Genomic DNA, 20,314 nt, shown 5'->3' on the forward strand with positions numbered 1-20,314 from the left:
ATCAATGTTTGTATATGAGAGTTTTGTTTATTTTTTGTAAACTTGTAAAAATGTTAAATTTCTAATAAAAATATCTATTTAAAAAATGATATAGAAGATGGTATTAGCAATAACTTTAGCAAATTTGCTGATGATACTAAACTGGGTGGCAGGGTGAAATGTGATGAGGATGTTAGGAGATTACAGGGTGACCTGGACAAGTTAGGTGAGTGGTCAGATGCATGGCAGATGCAGTTTAATGTGGATAAATGTATGGTTATCCACTTTGGTGGCAAGAACATGAAGGCAGATTACTACCTAAATGGAATCAATTTAGGTAAAGGGGCAGTACAAAGAGATCTGGGTGTTCTTGTACATCAATCAATGAAGGTAAGCATGCAGGTACAGCAGGTAGTTAAGGAGGCTAATAGCATGCTGGCTTTCATAACAAGAGGGATTGAATATAGAAGTAAAGAGGTTCTTCTGCAGCTCTACAGAGCCCTGGTGAGACCACACCTGGAATACTGTGTGCAGTCTGGTCTCCAAATTTGAGGAAAGACATTCTGGCTATTGAGAGAGTGTAGCATAGGTTCACGAGGTCAATTCCTGGAATGGCGGGATTACCTTACGCTGAAAGACTGGAGCGACTGGGCTTGTATACCCCTGAGTTTAGAAGACTGAGAGGGGATCTGATTGAGACATATAAGATTATTAAAGGATTGGACACTCTGAGGCAGGAAACATGTTTCCGCTGATGGGAGAGTGTCGAACCAGAGGACACAGCTTAAAAATACAGGGTAGACCATTTAGGACAGAGATGAGGAGAAACCTCTTCACCCAGAGAGTGGTGGTGGTGTGGAATGCTCTGCCCTAGAGAGCAGTGGAGGCCCAGTCTCTGGATTTATTTAAGAGAGAGTTGGATAGAGCTCTCAAGGATTGTGGAATCAAGGGTTATGAAGATAAGGCAGGAACAGGATATTGATTAAGGATGATCAGCCATGATCATATTGAATGGTGGCGTAGGCTCGAAGGGCAGAATGGCCTACTTCTGCACCTATTGTCCATTGTCTAAACTACAATAGTTCCCACACTGCTGTAATTAGTGGGAAGGTGTCTTCTTGAAGTCATTAGCATAGGGAATAGGAGCAGTTATAGGCCATTCAGCTCCACTAGCCTGACTCACCATTCTGTACAATCAGAACTGATCTCATATTGGCCTCAAATCTTATTTCACGTGAGCTTTCAATAGATTCAACACTCTGATGTTTCACAAATCAATCTACTCCTTTTTCAATACTTCCCGTTGAACTAGCCTCCACAACTCTTTGAGGTAAAGAATTTCAGACTTGCCTCCAGGCAAAGTAATTCCTTTATTTCTCAATTTTAAAATGAATATTCCCTTACTCTGGAATTATGTCTTTAGTGCCTCACCCCCCTCATCCTCTGCAGTTGGAACAAGACTTCCCTATTTTTAAACTCTGACCCCCTTGGGAAAAAAAGGCAAAAATTTCATTTACCTTCTTAATTATTTGCTGCACCTGATTATTAATATTTGATGTGTTCATGCATGCGAATTTACAGATTCCCTGTCTATTTAAATAATTATCTGCCTTTTGACTCTTTCTGCAGAAGTACATGACCTCACTCTTTCCTACCTTAAACTCAGTTAGATTTTTGACCACTCTCAACCTACTTGTAGATTTCTTATGTTTTCATCACAACATGCCCTCTCAATTGTGGGAGTCCAGAACTAGAGGGCATAGGTTTAGGGTGAGAGGGGAAAGATATAAAAGAGACCTAAGGAATGTTTTCACGCAGAGGGTGGTGTGTGTGTGGAATGAGCTGCCAGAGGAAGTGGTGGAGGTTGATACAACTGCAATATTTAAGAGGCATTTGGATGGGTATGTGAATAGGAAGGGTTTGGAAGGAAATGGGCTGGGTACTGGCAGGTGGGACTGGATTGGGTTAGAATATCTGGATGAGTTGGACCAGAGAGTCTGTTTCCATGCTGTATACCTCTATGACTCTATAACCAATTCTCGATCCATGCTAAAACATTGCCCTCAATACTGTGAGCTCTATCTTGAGCCTACCTTCCATGGGTACCTTATCAAACACCTTCTAAAAATCCAAACACATTTCATCTACCAGTTCCTCAAAGAACTCTAGCAAATTTGACAAATATTGACAATCCCTTTCACCAAACCATGTTAACTTTGTTCGATTACCTCAACTTGTCCTACTATTTCTTCCTTAGTAATGGACGCCAGCTTTTTCCCCATGACAGCTGTTTGGTTAACTAGCCTATAGTTTCCTGCCTTTCTGTCTCCATCCCTTCTTGAACAGGAGCACCACACTGGGGGAAAATCACTAATCTGCTGGAATACCTCTGGAATCTAGTGAGTTCTGGAATAGACTGACCAATACCTGCAGGCACCTCCTTTAAAACCATTGGGTGCAGGCCATCAGGTCCCGGCGACTTGTCAAATACTTTATTCTTGAGATACAGGTTGCTACAAGATCTTTACTCCCATTAGCACCTTCCCTATGTTTTCTTTGAGACATTTATAATGTCCTCAACTATGAAGACTGCAAAATATTGGTTTCAATTATCTGCCAATTATTTCCCATTTGCATCTTCCAAGTTCCTACACCCACATTGGTGACTCCCTTTGTATTAACCTGGAGAAGCTCTTGCTGTTTGCTTTGGTATTTTCTGCCAATTTGCTTTCAATTTTCTCCCATTTTGTTTTTAGTCACCTGCTGCTGGTTCCTAAAGCATTCCCAATCCTGTGGCCTCCCACTAGTTTTTGCCACTTTGTATGGCTTAGCTTTTGCGTGGATACTTCATCCTTCTCATCAAGTTATCCTTTTTGACTGTAATAAGCTTTTTGTTGAGCAGAACCAAACATCGGCTTAAATATTTGCCACTTTTGTTCCACTCACTTTCCCACTTTGGACAACTCTTCTTCATATCTCTGTGTTTACCCCTATTTAAATTGAGGACATTGATTTGAGGCCTGAATTACTCTCCCTCAAACAACTTAAAATTTGACCACTTTGGGATCGTTACATCACTACTCCCCAGAAGATCCTTAACTACAAGATCTCTTTTTACACATTACTAAATCTAAACTAGCCTGTTTCTAGGTACGATGGACAACCACAGAAGCAATTCATGATGCAATCCACAAAATCATCTTCCATGATTTGTGTAGTCAACATGCAGATTAAATTTACCTATTATAGTGCTTTTCTTATTTGCCTCCACTATTTCCTGATTTATATTTTGTCTTACAGTGTTGTAAGTGTTCAGGGGCCTATAGATCATTTCCACACGTGACTTCGTTCCCTTGCGATCCTTATTTCTACCCACACCAATTCCACACCACAATTTATCATATCAAAATCACCACTGATAGAATCTTCATTAACAAAGCTACCCCACCTCCTGTTCCTGTTTGCCTGTTCTTCACAAATGTTATATCTCTTATACCTCACGTTGATCATCCTACACTACATCTCTGTAATAGCTACCAAGTCACATTCATTTCTGTTTGTGTTGTCACCTCATGTTTTGTTATAGATGCAGCGTACATTCAGGTAAAGAGCCTTAAGCATGAATCTTTCACAATTATTGCTTATTCTGGTTCTGATTTCTGCTGTATTCTTCTGCATATATTTTCTACCCCATCCTTTCACACTTTAATCCTGATTTTGATGGTCTGTTCATTACCCTGCATCTCTGTTCCCTCTTGATTTTTAAAACTTCCTTTCAATTTAATTGAATTACTTGGAGGGGAGAGTCAGTGAGGTAAATGAGTGCGTTCCAGAGGGACTGGCTTTGATGGGAGAAAGTGTTTTGTGGCGCATCTTAAACTGCTAGAGAGAGAATAATTTCACCAGTGAACTCTGGAAGCAATTAGTTTTACTTATAATTGTCTTTCTTTTTGATTTAATTGAGCAGTGCAACTGTAGGAAAATTCACAAAGTGATTATTCTGACTGGAGAGCACCATGATGGTTAGTTACATGACAATAATCAGAGCTAGTGACTAATTGCTTTCCAAAGTTCATTGGTGGAATCATTCTTTGTACACCAGTTTAAGCTGATCTACTAACCCTTTTTCACAATAAGTAGGGATAAGCAGTCGAGAGCGTTTAGCATTGCACACACTCGGAGAACAATACTGTTTTACATAAATTGGGGATCGATAATCTGTACAGTTCGCTATTACAAGATTTTACGATGCCAGACAGAAATACGCCCATCCTGCTAAGATAGGTTTAAAGGCAGGACCAGGAGTAAACTTGCAGAATAGGAAGTCTGGTTGGCCAGCAGCAAGAGCTAACCAATGAACGGCAATTAAGGGCCCACTTTGGAGCAGAGTGGACACATCATTGGGATTTTATTTTTTTAAGAATCCCTACAGTGCGGAAACAGGCCCTTCGGCCCAACAAGTCCACACTGACCCTCCGAAGAGTATCCCACCTGAACCCATTCCCCATCCCTCTACCTTTACGCCTGACTAATCCCTGAACACTATGGGCAATTTAGCATGGCCAATTCACCTGACCTGCACATCTTTGGACTGTGAGAGGAAACCGAAGCACCCGGAGCACACAGGGAGAATGTGCAAACTCCACACAGAGTCGCCTGTGGCTAGAATTGAACCCAGGTGCCTGGCGCTCTGAGGCAGCAGTGCTAACCACTGAGCCACCATGTCGCCCCAAGTGGCGTTTCCTGGAGTTTACAGGCTCTCTGCCATAACTGACTCCCAGCACATGGCTGGAGGAGGTTTCCAAGCACACAATGGGTGGTAGCAGCTATGCTTCCTCTTCCCCAACCCTAAAAATGTAACAACACCCTTCCATTCAGAGACTAAAGTGGCAAGGTTCCATTTGTTATGGCTCAAATCAAAGTCTTTGAGTGAGTGACAGTCCACTGCTGTGGAGTCAGGCACACTATTTATTTTGTGCAGGATACTTTACTCCAATTTAAATCCAACAAAAGTCTTCGAAATGAGTGGAGACCTGGTACAAAATGTTCTGAACAATTCCTCTGGCCTGAGTTGCTTTGCCAGTGAATAGTGGAAGCAGTTCTGTCAGTTCCAGCATTGGCCCACTCTGACCTTGCCACTGGGCCAGCTATCAGAATTAGGACTTAATAAGGAAATATGGATATGAGACAATAAATCTGGGGCACCTCCTGACAGTGTGTTAAAAGCAGGCACTTTTTAATCTATTGTCTCCCTGGCAGCAAACATGAAGTAAGAGCTGAAAGCATAAAGATCGGGACAAAGGTCTGTCTGGATACAGCTCAGCAGAGAATGAGATAAGGAGCAGAGGCGGATCAAAGCAGAGAGCACAGGAGGGAGGGAGGTAAAAACTTTCTTTGTTAGGTCGAATAGCCTTGAGTTATTCAGAGAAGCAGAATAGGCTGAAGCTATTTTTCCGAGAGCGCTGGAGGTTGAGGGGTGACCTTATAGAGGTTTATAAAATTGTGAGGGGCATGGATAGCCCAAGGTCTTTTCCCTGGGGTGGCTGAGTCCAAAATTACAGGTTATAGTTTTAAGATGAGAGGGGAAATATTTAAAAAGGACCGGAGAGGTAACCTTTCACACAGAGGGTGGTACGTGTATGGAATGAGCTGCCAGAGGAAGTGGTGGAGGCTGGTACAACTACAACATTTAAAAGGCATCTGGATGGGTATATGAATAGGAAGGGTTTGGAGGGATATGGTCCAAATGCTGGCAAATGGGTCTAAGTTAAGTTGGGATATCTGGTCAACACAGACAAGGTGGACCTTAGGGTCTGTTCTGGGCTCTGCGACTCTACTGCTTGGTAGTAAACTGGGGATAAAAAGGACTGCTCCTGGCTTGTGTGACTCAGCCATTTGCTGCAGACATTCAATCATCAAAGAAAGAGTGTATTTCCTGTGACGAGCAAATTATTCAGTCCATCCAATTCTGCTCACTCCTGCACACAGAAACAGAAGGAATACAAGGAGTAGGCCAATCTGCCAATCAAGACCGCTCTACCATTCAATACTATCATGGCTGACCTTAGGTTTCAACTCTACTGCCCCCATCAGCCTTGATTCCCCAAGAGACCAAAACGCTTTCTACCCCCAAGTTAAATATATTGAGTAGTGGAGAATTCACAACTTTGTGTGGCAGAGAGTTCAGGACGTAAATGATCAGCCCCTTTTTTAAAAATGTATTCACAGCCATCTGTTAACGAGGCCAGCATTTATCGCCTATCCTTAGTTGCCCAGAGGGTACATGTAGGCCAGAATCATAGAATCCCTACTGCGTGGAACTGGGCCATTTGGCCCAACAAGTCCTCATTGACTCTCTGAAGAGCATCCCACCCAGACTCAACCCCCTACCCTATCCCTGTAACCCTGCACTACCCATGGCTAATCCACCATGTGGGAGGAAACTGGAGCACCTGGAAGAAAGCCCTCGCAGACGAAAGAAAAATGTGCAAACTAGACATCGACAGTCACTTTGAAGCTAGAATTGAACCTGCGTGCCTGGTATTGTGAGGCAGCACTGCTAACTACTGAGCCACCATGCTGTGCCAGGTATTAGATCTGGTCAGGGTAACAGTTTCCTTCCCTACAGAGCATTTATCATTAGACACTGAATTCCAGGTTTTTACGGAATTCAAATTTCACCATCTGCCATTGTGTGATTTGAATCTGAGTCCCTGGAACATTACCTGAGTCACTAAATTAAAATATACAGACATTAATAGAATTCATGATGCATTAGAAAACACTGGGAACTTTTCCCAAATATCTGACCGCTGCACGGATAAATCAAGCTTTCTCCTTTCAATGATATACATCCAAGCTGTAGAGTCCTAGACTTTACCGAATGAAACTGAGGCAGCCAATGTAAAACATAAACTCCAAAGAAAACTGCACGTCAGTAGAATAATTGAGTTAATTCACTGTGCACTGGTGGGGTTCCCACTGACCCTGTAGGTCAAATGCCTCGGATTTCACAGATTATTGACACACATGCTTATCCCTTACATAGTCATTAGGCTGCAGGTTGCACACTGAACCTTTTAAACAAAACAGTACAGGTTACAGAGGTCTGCTCCTGCTAGTGGAAGAGTTTAAACTAGAAAGGCAGGGGTGGAAACCTGAGCAAGGTGACAGAAGATGGAGAAACAAGGGCAGAAAGAAAAGACAGAAAGATTAAAAAGCAAGGATGGTAGACAGACCAAAAAAAAGGATGAGAAACAAATGGGACCACAGTGCAAAATAAAGCTAAGGTGATGAATAAGGTTAAAAAGACAAGTCTAATAGCTGTGTGTCTTATTGCGTGGAGCATTCACAGTAAGGGTATATAAATCAGCAGTGTATGTAGATAAACTATTATGACATATTTGCAATAATGGTGATCTGGCTGCAGGGCGACTGAGGGTGGGAACTGAACCTCCACAGATATTCACTGTAGGAAGGACAGATAAAAAAGGGAAGACAGATGGGGTAGCATTAGTAAAGAAGTGAGGAACAATATTGGCTTATAAAATAATCATGTAGATCCTGCAACAGTGGAGATAGAAAACAACAAGGGGCAAAAAAAATGTTGTTGGGGTTAATTAAAACTCACATTGTACTTGGGTGGGAGTTTCATCGGGTCAGTGTAAACATTCGTAGACACAGATGGAGTTTAATCTGGACAAGTGAGCGCGGATGCACTTTGGGAGGCCAAATGCAGGAGAAAGATATATAGTAAATGACATGACCCTCAGCAGTACTGATTGATATACAGAGGTATCTTTGCTCCAACTCTATAGCTCCCCAAAGTTGGCAACACCAGTGGATAAGGTGGTAAAGATGCTGACAGAAACGTGTTAGGAAAATTTTTTGTACACAGGGTGGTAGGTGCCTGAACCACACTGTCACGGGAGGTGATAGAAGCAGATATGATAGCTGAGTTAAAGAGGTATTTAGACAGACAGATGAATGGGTAGGGAATGGAGGAATATGGTTTGCATATGAACAGATGGCATCAAGGACAGCAGAGATCTGAGGGCTAAAAGGCCTGTTTCTGTGCTGCACTTTCTACGTTCTACGTTCTCAAACCAGTCACCTGTATCCCCTGGTAAGTGACCTCTCTCCTAGGGAAAACAGGAATTCCCTGTTCCCTGTATCCGTATTTGAACACCTCATTTATGATACCCTTCAGACTCCTCTGTTCTGATGAACATAGCCTATCTAGTCTTTCCTAGTAACTGCAATTTACACACCCTGCCAATATCATCATCCACTGGGTATCAGAACAGACAGACTTGGGGGCAATCACAACTTGAAGCAAGTGACCAGCAAGCTGGTTTAACCTACCCTGTTATTAAAATAGCTTACCTTTCAGTTTTCTGTGTCACATTACTTCAGGAAGGTGTGAAAATTATTCTCATCCTTCTATTCAAATCCTTCTTTGGCCTCACTCAGCCCCATTTGCCAGCCTCACTATCTCGGAGATCTCAATACCTCTGCCTGCTCACCCCTCCCCAGCCATTCTCATTCGTAATTGTGCCTTCTATCTAAAACCATTCTCGACCAAGTTTCAGTCAGCTTCCCTGTGTGGCTCGATCTTGTTCTTAACTTGCTGATATTCCTAAGAAGGGTCTTAGTACATTTTACTGTGTTGAAGATCCTATGTGAAGGGATGTTCTCACTGAACATTCCAAGTGGTGCTCATATATATATTGGTGCCCATTCATTCTGGGAAAGTAACTGGAATCCCAGTCATGCCACCAAAATTGGAACATTCAAAGTGGGAATTATTTGATACAACTATCTATCCCAGTAATTTACAGTAAGAAATGCTAAGGAAGCATGTTTGTACAGCCATTAACATTTTTGATTGCCCTGCACATTATTTTTAATGATGTGGAGTTGTCTCTGCCTCACGTTATTCAGCTGTTGACACTTTACTCACACATCACCATTCCCGAAACGTCGATTCCATGCTCCTCGGATGCTGCCTGCCCTGCTGTGCTTTTCCAGCACCACTCAGATCTTGACTCTAATCTCCAGCATCTGCAGTCCTCACTTTCACCTACTTTACTCACACTGTTTGAAACTTTTGATCATCTGCAGAGACTTGCTATTCAGCCTGTCAACACTCAACTCACGCCATTTGTACTAACTTTTGACACGCTTAATTACCAGGAATTATCTCGCAATGACCTCTCTGCCTGTCAGTTCTGTGCCTATGCGCTTCCCTCCACTTCACCTGACCAAGGGGCAGCGCTTCGGAAGCTTGTGATTTCAAATAAACCTGTTGGATTACAACCTGGTGTCGTGTGACATCTGACATTTTTAAAGGTTTGGTTTCTGGATTTGGATATTTATTGCCTTACAACAGAGATACTTAAATATCAAGCACAAAGCGTGGAACTTTGATCACTTTTGAAAAATCCAGTAGGTCTGCCAACTCCTTCCCCTTAAAACCTCCAGTGAATAGGCTGCATGTTGTCAGTAATCTGGCTGTTATTTTTGGTGTCAACCCACAAACTATTGAATTTAGTGATTACATTTTGCAACTCGCTATGCAGGGATTATAAACTCTGAATCTCTGAGCTGCGGATCAAATTCGATGACTACCACACCTTAGAAGGAGCTTAGTAAACTGTTTCTAACCAGCTTAGGTTGACAATTGCAAATTAAAATACATATCACACATGTGCCAGGCAATGACCACAACAAATGAGAGAGAATCTAACCATTGCCTTGCCATCATTGAATCTCCAACTATCAACAGCCCAAGAATTACCACTGATCAGAAACTGAACTGGACTGGCCATGCAAATATTGTGACAACAAAAGAAGGTGAGAGGCTATGAATTTTTCAACAACTGCAAAACACTCTTGCGGGACATTGGTTAGGTCTTTACTGGAATAATGCGTCAGTTCTGGTCTCCCTGCTGTAGGAAGAATGTTGCGAAGCTTCAAGTAGGTGACGAGGGTTCAAAATAATATTTACAAGCATGTTGCAAGGGTGAGACGGTTATACAGGAGACGCTAAATAGATTCGGGCTATTTCCCCTGGAGCATCGGAGGATGAGGGGTGGCCTTATGGAAGGTTCTATATAAAATCATGGTTACCTAGCCGAGGTCTCTTCCCCAGATAGGGGAGTCCAAAACTAAAGGGCATAGCTTTAAGGTGAGAGGGGAAAGATTTAAAAGGGACTAAGGGGCAACCTTTTCGTGCGTGTGTGTATGGAATGAGCTGCCAGAGAAAGTGGTGGAGGCTGGTACAATTATAACATTTAAAAAGCATCTGGACTTGTATATGAATAGGAAGGGTTTAGAGGGATATGGGCCGTGTGCTGGTCAGTGGGACAAGATTGGGTTGGGATATCTGGTTGGCATAGACGGGTTGGACCGAAGGGTCTGTTTCCATGCTGTACATCTCTATGACTCTATGTCACTAAAGATGTGGAATTACAAAACATATCCTAATGGTGATGATGCAATCATCACTGATTGTTGGAAAAACCCATCTGGTTCACTGATGTCTTTCAGGGAAGGAAATCTGCCATCCTTACTCGGCTGGCCTCCATGTGACTCCAGACTGACAGCAATAGGATTGGCTCTTAACTATCTTCTGGGCAATTAGGGATGGAATACCTTCATCCTATGGATAAATGAAAAACAAATCAACCTGCACCACATGTGGTGCCCACATACGACATCTAATACAAATTTTGTTTGATTAGTAGAGTTTTGGATAATAGATCTAACCATCACCAAAGTAAAGGTAAGCATGCACATGGATTTTACCCATCTCATCGAGTTGCGTGTTGCTAGACTGTTCCAGTTCTGCAGCTAATTGTGTATCATCCTGGATGGAAGTGTTCACTGGTACTTCGCTCTCACCCCCTGTTAGTGTGGAACAGCACAAAATGAGGCTAGAAGACACAATACTTTACGACTGAAAAATAAACAAGTGACAAAAATAAACGTGCATTCCCCCAATACAAGGCCATACTTGCATCAACTTCATTCCACAATCATCAGGATAACTGAACCGATCTCTCTCTCCTTGCATCAAAGTGATGCAGATCTGCTCAGCCTTGCTAAGAAACCAATTTCAATTGGGAAACTAACCTATGGGCTATGGATGAGCAAAGAATGCTGACACACCCAATATGATCTGCCAAAGTGCAGTACAGTACATTGAGACTTGAGTGAGGCCTGAAGCTTGGTCTTGCTGCTCAATACCTTGAATTACTATCTAATCCCTTAGAACACTTCATAACACATCAGCATTGCTAAATCAGCTATAACAGCTCTATAATAGAAGCCATAATTAATCAAAAACATTACAATTTTACTGCTGGAGGACAACTTGGCTACTTCTCAGTTACATGAGAACTCTGCAGCTGCCTCAACGGATGTCCATTTGGCAAAGCCAATCCAATTCTGATTGGATGGTGCTTTCCTAGTCCATTGCAATGTCAATTTATTGCAGTCTCTGTGCTTTGCTGAGTATTGAGTTACACACCATGTTTCAATCGTATTTGATGCTGAGTTAATTGACCTCGTTGTAGCAGCAGCAGCAACAAGTAGAAATCGAGAGAGAGACTTCATGGTGACTTTCTCCCTCCCCAGTAACAGAAAAATGACTTTCCACAGCCCTCTTCCTAGACTCGGGATCTCTCTCCGAGTGCAGTACCTGGGACATTCCTGACTGCAGCTCTATGCTGATCGGTTTTCCTGCCTGGCAGCTGGCCAGCCTGCTGGTTTAGCCAGTTGATGGTTGAGAAATGGAAGGAAAAAGTTCTAAAGAGAATTTGAATTTAGTAGGGTGCCCATATCCATGGTATCACCCAGTGCTTCTGTAATGATTAGGACCACCAATGTGCTCTTGGTTTCTAGTTCCACTGCAAGACACTCACCATCCTGATTTGGAAATGTATCGCCATTCCTTCACTGTCGCTGGGTTAAAATCTAGGAATTCCTTGCCTAAGGGGATTGTGGGTCAACCTATAGCACGTGGGCTGCAAGAACACAATATCACCACCACCACCTTCTCAAGCTGCAATTAGGGGTGGACTATAAATCCCGGTCAGTCAATGACGCCCACATCCCATGAATGAAGGAAAACAAGTCTCCTTTTCTGAACCCTCAGTATAATCTAATAAGGGATCTTGGGTACACTGCAGAATAAAATCAGACTCTTCACTCGGGATTAGCCACACTAGGCACTGCCGATCTGGTCAGATAACTAAGTAAAACGTTTACTCAGAAACTGAAAACAAGGCGGAACTCTGTCATGAGAAGTAGTTGAGGTGCACAAGATGAATCCATTTGGAGTGTGCGGGCAGGAGAGAAAGGATAGGACAAGGTGAAGCTTGGGTGGAGCATATACACCAGGACGGTGGACTAAACGTGTATCCTATCACTGTTTCCCCTATTGTGTTACATTTTAGCATCAGTCTCCCTCCTGGTTTTGATGCTGGTTCTCTAGCTTTGGCTCCTTTGGCATTCCAAGAAAATGAATAAATCAGAATTTGTAATTCCCATCTACAGACAGCAGCATTTGTTTTTTTTTCCCCAGATTTATGGTGAGGGAATACTTTGGATCGAAAGTTAAATTCCCCTCAAGTCGTGCTGAAATTTGATGGTGGCTGCAAGGTCCTCTCAATCCTTTACCTGCACCAGGTTCAGGTTCTTCATCTTCATCCAGGACCACCAACCTGCAAACAAATGAAACCATGTCAGATGGAGAAACCTGCTGACCATCCCACTGGTTTCCTATCACAGTTCACTTCCCTCCAAAGCATTTACCAACGAAACTCAGCAGCAACATGTTAACACTGAGCTATGATCAGCTGATTAGCCAAACCTCGATTGTAGGTAAAACTCTAGAATTCATCGTTAAGGATGAGATTTCTAAATTCTTGGAAGTGCAGGGTTGGATTAGAACAAGTCAGTAAGGGGAGGTCGTGCCTGACAAACCTGTTAGAATTCTTTGAAGAGGTAACAGTTAGGTTAGACCAGGGAAACCCAGTGGATGTTATCTACCTAGATTTCCAAAAGGCCTTTGATGAGGTGCCTCACGGGAGGTTGCTGAGTAAGGAGTGGGCCCATGGTGTTCGAGGTGAGCTACTGGCATGGATTGGGGATTGGCTGTCTGATAGAAGGCAGAGAGTTGGGATAAAAGGTTCTTTTTTGGAATGGCAGCTAGTGACAAGAGGTGTCTCGCAGGGTTCAGTGTTGGGGCTACAGCTGTTCGCTTTATATATTAATGATCTGGATGAGGGGACTGGGGGCATTCTGGTGAAGTTTGCTGATGATATGAAGTTAGGTGGACAGGCAGGTAGTACTGAGGAGGTGGGGAGGCTGCAGAAAGATTTAGACAGTTTAGGAGAGTGGTCCAAGAAATGGCTGATGAAATTCAACATGAGCAAATGCATGGTCTTGGCTTTTGGAAAAAAAGAATACAGGCATGGACTATTTTCTAAACAGCGAGAAAATTCATAAAGCCGAAGTACAAAGGGATCTGGGTGTGCTAGTCCAGGATTCTCTAAAGGTTAACTTGCAGGTTGAGTCTGTGATTGAGAAAGCAAATGTATTGTTGTCATTTATTCAAGAGGGTTAGAATGTAAAAGCAGAGATGTGCTACTGAGACTTCATAAAGCTCTAGCTAGGCCCCATTTAGAATACTGTGTTCAAGTTTGAACCCCACACCTTAGGAAGGATATACTGACACTGGAGCATGTCCAGCCGAGATTCACACGGATGATCCCTGGAATGGTAGGCCTAACATACGATTAACGGCTGGGGATCCTGGCATTGTATTCATTAGAATTTGGAAAGTTGAGGGGACAGCTAATAGAAACTTACAAGATAATGCATGGCTTAGAAAGGGTGGACGCTAGGAATTTGTTTCCGTTAGGCGGGGATACTAGGACTCGTGGGCACAACCTTAGAATTAGAAGGGGTCAATTTGGAATGGAAATGAGAAGACATTTCTTCAGCCAGAGAGTGGTGGGCCTGTGGAATTCATTGCCGCAGAGTGCAGTGGAGGCTGGGACGTTAAATGTCTCCAAGGAAGAGATTGATAAATTCTTGATCTCGCAAGGAATTAAGGGCTACGGGGAGAGTGCGGGTAAGTGGCATTGAAATTCCCATCAGATATCTTTGAATGGTGGAGTGGACTCGATGGGCCAAATGGCCTTACTTCCACTCATATGTCTTATGGTCTTATGATATAGCCCAGCTGGATCTGAAAATTAATAGGGGGCCAAACGAACTGTGCTCCAAATATTGTGAAGTCTGCAGTCATTGAACTTAATGGAATAAAAATGGCGCCATTCTAGGAGAAACAACTAAGGTACAAAAGAACAAGGGTTCCAAATCCTTTTTCTTCCGTTCTTCCTCAGCTGAATACATAGCTGCAGAGTCGGTGTAGGAGGGAGGGCTTCAGATATGTGGATCACTGGGATATTGGTGGGACTTGTACAAGGAGAACAGGTTGCACCTGAACTGGATGGGTACCAATATCCTGGGTGGGAGATTTGTTAAAGCTCTTCAGGAGGGTTTAAACTAGTTTGGCAGGAGGATGGGTACCAGAACTATGGCTCAGAGGATGGGGTAGCTGGTGAACAGGCAGAATCAGCGTGCAGAGAGTCTGTGAGGAAGGATAGACATATCTATTTTAACGCAAGAAGTGTCAGGAATAAGGGTTATGAACTTAGAGCATGGATCAGTGTTTGGAGCTACGATGTTGTGACCATTACAGAGACTTGGGTATCAATGGGGCAAGAATGGTTGTTGGATGTTCTGGGGTTTAGATGTATCAAAAGGAATAGGGAAGGTGGTAAAAGAGGTGTGGCATTGCTAATCGGGGTAGTATCACAGTTGCAGAAAGGGAGGTCGTCGAGGAGTTTGTCTACAGAGTCAGTACGGGTGGAAGTCAGAAGCAGGAAAGGAACACTCACTTTATTGGGAATTTTCTATAGGTCCCTAATAGCAACAGAGACCGAGGAGCAGATTGAGATGCAGATTTTGGAACGATACAGAAGTAACAGGGTTGTTGTCATGAGTACCTTTAACTTCCTTAATATTGATTGAAAGCATATTAGTGCAAATAATTTGGTTAGAACAGATTTTATCACGTGTGTCCAGAAAGGATTCCTGACTCAATATGTAGAAAGGCCAATGAGAGGGGAGGCCATATTGGATTTGGTGCTTGGCAACGAACCAGGTCAGGTGTCAGATCTCTCAGTGGGAGAGCATTTCAGTGATAGTGATCACAACTCCCTGACCTTTACTATAGTCATGGAGAGGGATAGGAACAGATGGTATGGGAAAATACTTAATTGGGGGAGTGGGATTACAATGCTATTAGGCAGGAAATCTGGAGAATAAACTGGGAACAGATGTTCTCAGGGAAATGCAGGACAGAAATGTGGAGGTTATTTAGGGAGCACTTGCTATGAGTGCTGGATAGGTTTGTCCCACTGAGACAAGAAATGGATGGGAGGGTGAAGGAACCGTGGATGACAAAAGATGTGGAACATTCCGTCAAGAGGAAGAAGGAAGCTTACTTAAGGTTGAGGAGGCAAGGATCAGATAGGGCTTTAGAGTGTTACAAGGTAGTTAGGGAGGAACTGAAGAATGGACTTAGGAGAGCTAGAAGGGGGCATGAAAAAGTCTTAGCAGGTAGGATTAAGGAAAACCCCAAGGCATTCATACGCAAGGAACAGGAGATAGCCAGAGTAAGGGTCGGGCCAATCAGAGATAGTGGAGGGAACTTGTGCCTGGAGTCGGAGGAGCGGGGTGGTCCTTAATGAATACTTTGCTTCAGTATTCACTAGTGAGAGGGACCTTGTCATTTGTGAGGGCAGTGTGAACCAGGTTGATATGCTTGAACAAGTTGATGTTAAGAAGGAGAATGTGCTGGAAATTTTGAAAAATGGAAGGATAGGCAAGTGCCCTGGGCCAGATGGGATATACTCAAAGTTACTACGGGAAGCATGGCAAGAGATTGCTGCATCTTTGGAGTCCTCACTGTCCACTGGAGTAGCGCCAGATCGAAGGGTGGCAAATGTTATTCCCCTGATCAAGAAAAGGGATAGAGATAACCCTGGGAATTACAGACCAGTCAGTCTTACGTCGGTTGTGGGTAAATTACTGGAGAAGATTCTGAGAGACAGGATTTATGATTATTTGGGAAAGCATAGCTTGATTACAGATAGCCAGCATAGCTTGAGAGGGGCAGGTCATGCCTCATAAGCCATACTGAATTCTTTGAGGATGTGACAAAACACATTGATGAAGGTAGAGCAGCGGACGTGGGGTATATAGACTTTAGCAAGGTGTTTGATAAGGTTCCACATGATAGGCTCATTCAGAAAGTAAGGAGGCATAGGATACAGTATTGGCTGGCCGATAGAAGACAGAGGGTGGTAGTAGATGGAAAGTATTCAGCCTGAAGCTCAGTGACCAGTGGTGTTCTGCAGGGATCGGTTCTGGGACCTCTGCTCTTTGTGATTTTTATAAATGACTTGGATGAGGAAGTGGAAGGGTGGATTAGTAAGTTTGCTGTTGACACGAAGGTTGGAGGAGTTGTGGATAGTATGGAGGGCTGTTGTAGGTTGCAACCGGACATTGACAGGACGCAGAGCTGGGCTGAGAAATGGCAGATCAAGTTCAACTGGGACAAGTGTGAAGTGATTCATTTTGGAAGGTCAAATTTTAATGCCGATTACAGGGTTAAAGGTAAGATTCTTGGCAGTGTGAAGGAACAGAGGGATCTTGGGGTCTACATCTATAGATCCCTCAAAGTTGCCACCCAGGTTGATAGGGTTGTTAAGGTGGCGAATGGTGTGCTGGCTTTCATTAACAGGGGGATTGAGTTTAAGAGCCGTGAGGTTATGCTGCAGCTCTATAGAGCCCTGGTTAGACCACACTTTTTGGAATATTGTGTTCAGTTCTGGTCGCCTCATTATAGGAAGGATGTGGAAGCTTTAGAGAGGAGATTTACCAGGATGCTACCTGGACCAGAGGGCATGTCTCATGAAGAAAGGTTGTGGACGCTGGGGCTTTTCTCATTGGAGTGAAGAAGGATGAAAGGTGACTTGATAGAGGTGTATAAGATGATGAGAGGCATAGATAGAGTGGATAGCCAAGGACATTTTTTCGCCAGGGCAGAAATGGCTATCACGAGGGGGTATAATTTAAGGCGATTGTCAGAGGTAGATTCTTTATACAGAGAGTGGTGGGTCCGTGGAATGCAGTATCAGATACATTAAGGACATCTAAGCAATTTTTGGATAGGTACATGGAAGATAATAAAATGAAGGGTATGCAGGTAGTTTGATCTTAGAGTAGGATTAAAGGTTGGCACAACATCAAGGGCCGAGGGGCCTGTACTGTGCTGTTCCTCCTCTGTACGTGACACTACATGGGAATTAAGATTTTAATAGATTTATTTCCAAACCCTCAACATGTGGAACGCGGCACCTCACTCAAGTCTTCCTCTGCTTCTAGAATCCATTGGTTCCCATGTCCCTCAATTTCACTTTTTGGTACCAATGGTAGCTTACTCGCTGGGTGCATCAATAACCTGTTTTATTAAATACTGCATATTTATAACAAAACTTCATCATCTGTGAGGCCTTCCAGTAACAAACAAGCTACTTTAATAGTCAAACTAAATGGAAGTCTCCACATATTTCCACAGTAAAAGTGAAGAGCCTAATTGTTGTGCCTCCAGGCTCCTGAATGGGAGAATAATGAAAAAGGATTTGAAATCATGTACAGGGGAACAGTTATGATCTTGCTTTTAATAAAACAATTCTTTGCTTTGTGACCTGCATCAGCCTTTAATGGACGATCCTCGAGATTACTATGAGTGTGGTAACTGACTCAACACACTGCTGCTGTTTCCTCACACCAAGAGCCTGTTGTGTTTCCCCATACTTGCTGTGTACCTTTGACGATTAACTCATGATTAAAGAAGAGTGGAAATTAGGAGGAACTTTAAATCTGTCTTTCCCTCCACCGAAAAAACACATCATTTTTATTTTCTGAATCCCTCAGTCCATCTTATTGCAACTTTAGACTATCATTTATCACACAAGGATGTCCCACGCTGGAAAAGAGCTCGGTCTATAGTGAAGACCGCAGAAGTCACCTCATACATTTAGTGCATCAATATCCACTACGGGAGAGAAAATTCTATTTGTTCTTACACTGCAATACATTTAAAAATCTGAAATGATTTACTAATTCTTTCTATTTATCCGCTGCTCTCTGTCTTCACTGACCCTCTTGCTCAGCACACATCCTGTTCTCTGACCGTCCCCAGTCCTCACATCTCCCACTCACTGTTTCCCTGTCCCCCCGCACCCCCCCCCCAAACAACAAAATTATGATCTCCCAACCACTCAAAACAATTTATTTCTCTCATCCTATAGACAAATGCCCATGGAAGTCTCGGGTTAGGTCACTGGTCAGCCAGGGTTTCACAGGCTTAAGGAGCTGAATCACCTTGTCCCTCAGACAAAGAGGCAAGAATGAGCCAGGGCAGATATCAGCAATTAAATCCAGTCTATCCTAGTCATTATGGCTGGCCAGGAATGTGTGCCATAGTGGATAACACATGGAAGCTCTTTTTGTAATTTATTCCAGTGTTTACAGATGTGCGGTAATTCTTCCACATGTTGATCAGTTGGGGGTGAGTCAGCCTTAGCTCTGGGGGTCCGTTTCAGCTGATATCCAGCAGACAGTGGAGGAAAGATTCAGATATGTGACCAGCTCAGAAAAAAGTCATGAGTAAGGTCATCCTAGAATATACTGTAACGTGCCTTATAGTCAGAAACATCTTATAACAACATCTGTCTGTCCCCCCATATTGATTTCTTCATCTGGCTGAAACTTGTTCCAAGAAAGGCATAAAGTGAGTGTGCGACCAGTGAACAATGCAGCTGCTGACTTGTGAGGTACAGCCATTTCCTCCTAGCCCCTCCTGTTTGTGATTACAGGGATCTTTACTTACTTGTCTATGTCATTAGTTACACAGTCCTTCTCTTTCTCTTGATTCTGGTTGAGCTCCTCCTCCGTTAGATGACTAAATGGGTCTTGCAAGCTCTAGGAGTTTAAAAAGAAACAATCAAAGCACTGAAAGTCAGAAATGAGACCCTGCAAATTGCATTGTTTGATTATTTTTTGGGTCTAATATTAACAAAGGAGAATAAATAACATTTATTTAGTCCTGGAGTATGAAGTGACTACATCTTCACCGAATAATTGTAGTAATGATCCACAAGCACAACCTTGCATTTGGTGTCTGTCACTTATTGGTTGTGGGCATCATGGGATAGACCAACATTTAGTAGCAGTGACTGATACTTATGGCAATTGGGAGTATCACTGTCTCATCTACCCTTTAGGGTAGACAGATAAGAAACAAGGAATTCTTCCAAAACTCCTGACCAATACTTAGTCATCAATCAAAATAGATTCATTGGTCAATATCTTATATCATAGATCACAGAATCTCTACAATGTGGAAGTAGGCCATTTGGTTCATCGATTCCACATCAATCCTCTGAAAAGCATTCCACTCAGACCCACTCCAACACCTAAAATACCTCAAAAAAGGAGCAGCCTGTTACAGCTAGAAATTTTTCCCATCCGCCATCTTGGATTACCCAGAATCCTTACGGGGCAAGGCTTCATAAATCTGAAGCATAAAAGGACTTAGGAGTCCTTGTTCAGGATTCTCTTAAGGTTCAGTTGGCAGTCAAGAACACAGAGGTAATATTTGCATTAATTTCAAGAGGGCTAGATTACAAGAGCAAAGATACACTGCTGAGGCTGTCATCTGAGGAGCGATTGCGGACTCTGGGTCTGTACTCAATGGAATTCAAAAAGATGCAGGGGGATCCCATTCAAACTTACAGAATACTGAGGCGCCTGGATTGATTAGATTAGATTAGATTTCCTACAGTGTAAAAACAGGCCCTTTGGCCCACACCGACCATCTGAAGAGTAACCCACCCAGACCCATTTTCCTCTGACAAATGCACCTAACACTATGGGCAATTTAGCATGGCCAATTCACCTAACCTGCACATCTTTGGACTGTGGGAGGAAACCGGAGCACCGGAGGAAACCTGCAAAGACATGAGGAGAATGTGCAAACTCCACACATACAGTCACCCGAGGCTGGAATCGAACCTGGGACCCTGGTGCTGAGAGGCAGCAGTGCTAACCACTGAGCTACCATGCCGCCCAATTGTGCACATAGCACTCCAGCCTAACCAACACTCTGTACAACTCCAACATTACC

At 43.1% G+C, this 20,314-nt stretch overlaps 1 protein-coding gene across 2 annotated transcripts in view; it reads right to left on the reverse strand.

Annotated features, from left to right (window-relative positions):
* LOC140481941 (islet cell autoantigen 1-like protein) overlaps positions 1–20,314 on the reverse strand; it is a 108,547-nt gene that overhangs the window by 11,474 nt on the left and 76,759 nt on the right. For both annotated transcript variants that reach the window (XM_072578678.1, XM_072578679.1), the window contains exons 9-11: positions 19,019–19,110; positions 12,664–12,707; positions 10,789–10,887 (exon numbers count right to left, since the gene is read on the reverse strand). In XM_072578678.1, the coding sequence (XP_072434779.1) occupies positions 10,789–10,887; positions 12,664–12,707; positions 19,019–19,110 (235 nt within the window). The remainder of the gene's footprint in view (positions 1–10,788; positions 10,888–12,663; positions 12,708–19,018; positions 19,111–20,314) is intronic.

This window comes from Chiloscyllium punctatum, chromosome 10 (genome assembly GCF_047496795.1).
Source record: "Chiloscyllium punctatum isolate Juve2018m chromosome 10, sChiPun1.3, whole genome shotgun sequence".
Lineage (NCBI taxonomy): Eukaryota > Metazoa > Chordata > Chondrichthyes > Orectolobiformes > Hemiscylliidae > Chiloscyllium > Chiloscyllium punctatum.